Source organism: Pteropus alecto, unplaced genomic scaffold (genome assembly GCF_000325575.1).
Source record: "Pteropus alecto unplaced genomic scaffold, ASM32557v1 scaffold176, whole genome shotgun sequence".
NCBI lineage: Eukaryota > Metazoa > Chordata > Mammalia > Chiroptera > Pteropodidae > Pteropus > Pteropus alecto.
The window spans coordinates 490,771-496,365 of record NW_006438644.1 but is presented as its reverse complement, the minus strand read 5'-3'; the positions used below and the strand labels follow the sequence as shown (position 1 = coordinate 496,365).

Genomic DNA, 5,595 nt, shown 5'->3' with positions numbered 1-5,595 from the left:
GTCCACCCAGATCTGAGTGTTGGTTGCCATAAGCCTCACCCCTCTTTGTCTTTCTCTGATCCCCAGTGGTCAGGCCTCACAGATTCCCCCAGTGATCCCCACGAAATGAGACCCAAGAGCCTCCTGGGAAATGCCCCACAATACTGGAGGAGCTGGATGACCACCTTGGCTTCTCTTTTCTCTCTCGAGAAACTAGGCCCACGGACCCTTCTTGATGATGTAGGCCCAAGGGGACCTCTTGGTGCGATGCTGTTCCAGCCTGGGGAGGGGCGATGTGGCCAGAGGCAGCCGCTCCTCCTACTCTTCTAATTCTATCCTCTTGGTCTCTGTGGTCCAGGGAGATGCTTCAGCCATACACCTGGATTCTGGGATTTTCACAATGGTGTCTTGTCTATGCATAGTTGCTTGTTGGTCTTCTCGTGAAGGGGACATAGTCAGAAATAACCTCTGTTGACATCTTGGTGATGTCGCTCCTCCATATACTTCTGAATCTACCTTGGAGCAGACACTCGGGGGAGCCACTGTGGGAACCAGTGCTGGGGTATGAAAACCACAGCTGTAACTGATGGATTGCTGAAGGTGCAGTGTGGACAACCCCAAAAGTTAAAAATTCTACTTTTTTTTAAGGTTGTGGGGGCACAATTTTGTGAGGTTTATCTCCAGGAGGTCAACCAAGTTCCCACAGTATACATACCGGAGAAAAATTCCTTTGTGCTTCGGCTCAAAAGTTCTTGTTAAAATTAATATAGGAAACAAGGTTTGAGGCGTTTTATAATTTTATATAAGTGCCCTAATACAGATAAAGATTTCAGTCTCAGCTTTAACCTGCATTGGTAATGGTTTCGAATTGTCATCTAGTGTCTCTGCATTTATTCTTCTTCATCTATAACACAGAAAAATTTGACAAAATGTCCTCCGAAGCCATCTCAAGTCTACATACATTTCTGCCTAATTACGTCTGTAGACTGACAAGAGAAACGTAGAAATTCCACATAGGGAAACTGAAGAAAATGCATTTCTGATCAATTTAATCTATTTAAATATTTGTCCGAATTTTTCCCCTTTGGAGACAGATTATTATTTATATCTGTCTTTTACAACATGGATTCTCAATGCTATAATTTTTATAGAATCTTGGTCAAACATTTCCTATAAAAGGAAACTAGCAATTATAGTATGATTAAAATAAAATTTGCTCAGTATACTCTTTGTGCTGGGTGCTGTGTTAAATGCTTTTCTTGTTAATTTTTACAATAACACTACGAGCCATGTCCTCTAATTCTATACATAAAGAATTCTTATACTTTCTACGTATACAGAATTTGAGAATTAAAACACTTTATTACTTTGCCCCAGGTCATGCTGAAAAGTGGTGAAGCCAAGATTTGAACCCGGGATGTCTATACTTTTAACTACTGTGTATGTTTTTTTAAACTTTAATTTAAAAGTTAATTAAAAGGCAATATAAACATATATTAATATATTTAAAAGTCAACAACTACTATTAAGCCTCCAATGAAGCAGTGCCCTGAAACGACCATTTCCATCTCTTTAACTCTGTCTTCTGGTTTTTACTTCTATATTTCTAATTAATTTTGTTATATAACTATATGCATTTCATGTTATAGAAATATAGTTGTCAAAGTAAAGGAGTAGGACATCTTTTTATGTTGCTATTTCCTGATTTTTAAATTTTAGATATTTTTCAACATTACTTTTATATTACTATTTTCATAATTTTTTTCTGTCCATTTTCTTTATTCTTTTGGGGACGCTTCTTAGGAATAACTGAATTGGAATTGGAAACTCTTGTATGAATCCTGGCTGCTATAGAAACCTGGCTAGTGACACTGTGGGAGCTGGTACAGCGGGGTGGGAGTCACATCTGTGGTCCTGAGCCTTTCGTTTAATCTCTATTTTTAATATAGTGGCTCCAGCCTCGATGGTGTCCTGTATCCTCATGTCCTAAGTCCCTCTGGTCTGCTTGCTCCAGAGACTAATCCTCTGGTCTTCTTCTGGGGAAAATGAGGCAGAGTCTCCTGACTAGCTGGGCTTAGCGGGCAACTGCAGTCTAACACTCCTTATTCAGACTTTCAAGCAATCTTCCATTTTAAAGCCCTATGGACTTGATATCTCCACTTCCTGAGGCTCCTTGAACTCTGTGGCATGAATGAGCTTTCTCTATCATTCCTCTGTTAACACCATTATTCTCCATCATTCCTCTGTCAACACCATCACGAGTCATCTATCCACTTTCTATCTTCCAAAATTCTGTTGGATGTCTGTCATCTCTATCATCTTGTCTCCTGTTCTCTTTGCCATTGTGAGTTTGGACCCTTTTTTCCACTTTACTATCATTTTATTTAGGGTTAGCAGTGGATGGGGCTGTAAGTACATCTAATCGATTTGCCATATTTAGCTAGATACTATTTTGATTGTCTCATATTTGCTAAATTATATCAGTCATTAGATTTTAACTTTTATCACATGTAGATATCATTACCATGTTCCCCAGGAGAATCTAGGGAACTGGGGGCCCAACTATGACCCCATAGTTTGATATCAGAATTTCAAATATCAGAGAGTCTATCAGAGTATGTTAATCTTACAACTGAAAATATCATTCTAACAATTAAAAAAAATAAATGATAAATTAAATATTAAAGTAATCCTAAATGTAAAAAATATATTTTAATACCTATTCTCATTGGTTTAAATAGTTTGTAAAATAAAGTATATAAACTATTTCACAGGATTATAGAAATAGGTCTGTTTGTAGTTTATAGACATTTTTTTAAGCGACTTGGCTACAGTGGCCTAAATATAATAAAAATAAGCAGAGTATGGATAGGATTTTCAAGGACAATCTAAAGGTGGAGTGACAATACTTCTTTAGAGGGTTTATAGTGTTTGGTACTGACAACTGGAGTCTGCTATGCTTAGTAAGAATAAGCAAGGGCCGTGGGAGGTGAAAATCCCCTCTGTTTGTATTTTTCAGGGCCACCTTCTTTTGCTTTGTTGAGTTGTGTATTGTATGCTGGTGCGATGTGCTGTCTTTGCAGCACACATGAAGGTGAGGTCACGGTGTGTGGTCTGCAGGTCATGCAATTCTTCTTGCAAAACAAAATTTTAGACTCTAAAATCTCCAAGTGTGCGCTGTAATCTTTCCTTGAACACTACTACATGTAGGCGAGGGGAAGGCTCTTTTTTAAATCTATGGCAGTGGGCTAGGGACCCACAAATAAATAAACAGAACTGTCAGCACTGTTTTAGATACATCATTACAGCTCAGCCTAACTTACCATCTTAGGATGGCTTCCTGATGGACCAACAACATTGACCTTGGTGGACCAACAACGTTGACCTTGGTAAACTAACAACATTGACCCTACAATGGCATATCTCCTTAAGAGTCAACTCTGTGGTGACATAGAACCTATTTGCCCCCAACACTTGCCTAGCCAAGGCCCCCTTCCCTTTCTCACTAAACCTGCCTAGCTTCCTCCTGATTTTCCATCCCAATTTTACCATCTCACACCCACCCCTCTATCCTGGCCAAGAGAACAGATATTCAAGAGCCTATTTGCTTTCTTCAATTGTTTTAAGTTTTACCTGCTGCTCGTTAAGCTTTCTCTGTATTTCCTCCGAGTCACAGGAATCATAGACTATCGGCTTGGCCAGCTCTGACTCGATGAGAGCCAGCCACGTCCGCAGGCTGCTCATGTTCTTATCCAGCTGCTGCACAGCGACCAGAGTCTCCTTTAGCTTCTTCACCCTGTGGACAGACAAGGGGCGACATCAGCTTCTTCGAGCGGCCTCACTCATGCCTCCCTCCTGAGCAGCAGCAAGCACTGGGTCTGAAGCCAAACTGCCAAAGCCAGGCGCATCCCAGCTCAGCCACCTACTGGCTGCGTTAACTTTGGGCGGTTGTACAACCTTTCTGTGTCTCCGATTCCTCATCTATCAAATGGAGGTGAAGTAAGAGTACTTGTGAGAATTAAGAGTTGAATAATGCATGGTACGTGGGAAATAGTTAATAAATATTTGCTATGATCATACTCAACACAGCCATACATAATATAACTGGGACAGAAACCTCATGGTTGAAACAAAAATTATTATTTCTACAAACAATTTACTAATTTATACTCCTATGAAGAATTCTTGGGAGGAAAAAAAATGAACATTTCCAATGATTTGTCACTAAACAGACTATACATCCACAGTTCTGATCATTTCGGCCGGCCCTGGTGGGATGTATTTCGGCACCCTTGTGGCAGAAATTCAGTTAAAAGAAGAAAGCACACTTAAGGTGAACTATCAGTGAGTTATCACTGAACTTCAGCAATTTGAGTTTTACCATTGCCAGATCACAGTAAAGGTACCTGAGGACCCGGGAGATTGTAAGTGGCAGAGGGCAGTTACAAGGCCGACCACTATCCAATCCTCTACCTGCAGAGCCTAGCTCAGTCCAGTATTCACTACACAGCATGCTTTAAAAAAATTCTTTTCAGAAAGGAGTAAATACCCATTTGTTTAAGATTGCCATTTATCTAACAATCATGTGTGAAACCGTATGTGTAAGATGCTGGGAAGATGAAATAAGTAAGACTTATTTTCCTGATGAAATGTACAATTCTGTCCAGAAATATGGACTTACTAACAATGAAATATAACACAGTCTGGTAAGAAATAAAGTAAAGAAATGAACCCAGTCTCTGACTAATAAACCAGGAGTGACCAATTCTGTCTGGCCACATTCAGATAATCATTCATTCATTCATTCATTCATTCACCATTTGTTCGTGTCTTTATTCCTTCTACAGACATTTATTGCACTAGGTAGTCATGGTGCAAGATGACAAAAATGCAGTGATGGCTAAAGGTTCATCCTTGCCATTGAGGAGCTTAAACGCTGATAAAAACAGGGGAAATGAAGAAATAACATTTGAGCTGCATCTTGAGAGGTGGATACAAGCCAAGCAGAATATTTCTGACCTAGGAAACATGAAGAAGAAAAGCAGAGATTCTGAAGGCAAACAGCGTTGTTACGCTAGGGAGACGGGGGTAGAGAGGGTGGAAGATGGTGGCAGAAGGGAGACGAGGAAGAGGTAAGAGATAAGACTGAGGGGTAGACTAGTGTAGGATTATGAAGATTCTGTAGCAATAAGACAATGGGGTTGGATGCAGTTTTAAAAATAAATAAGAACATTGCCAAGATTTATTAGCAAAAAAAATGATAAGATCGGTTCTGATTTTGAGTAACTGTGAAGTAAGGCTCTTGTGAGACCCCATTCGGGAAGTAAACAGAAGAGTCAAAACAGCTTCCTTCGAAGCCTACACTTGGAAAGCAGAGCAGAAGTGAGAATTAGATTGATAAAATCACAAATTGGCATGATGCGAGGCAGAAGGAGTTAAAGATTTGTTTTCCAATTGAGTGACTAGATGGATGCTGCTGCCTCAGGGTGTACGGGATGAAGAGCAGGTCTTTGAGATTAATGGCACATTAAGTTTAGGGTATGATGAGTCTGAAGGATCAGGTAGACATGGAAATATAGTTCTTAGGTCCAGAGAAGAGGCTAGAGTTGATTGCAT

The 5,595-nt window shown here is 39.9% G+C and overlaps 1 protein-coding gene across 4 annotated transcripts in view; it reads right to left on the bottom strand.

Moving 5' to 3' along the window:
- Positions 1 to 5,595, bottom strand: part of LOC102879508 (nesprin-1) — a 140,148-nt gene that overhangs the window by 35,508 nt on the left and 99,045 nt on the right. For 3 of the 4 annotated variants that reach the window (XM_025049476.1, XM_025049477.1, XM_025049478.1), the window contains one exon: positions 3,613 to 3,775. In XM_025049476.1, coding sequence (XP_024905244.1) covers positions 3,613 to 3,775 — 163 coding nt within the window. Of the gene's footprint in view, positions 1 to 3,612; positions 3,778 to 5,595 lie in introns of all 4 variants that reach the window. The other variant, XM_025049479.1, reaches the window with a different exon arrangement.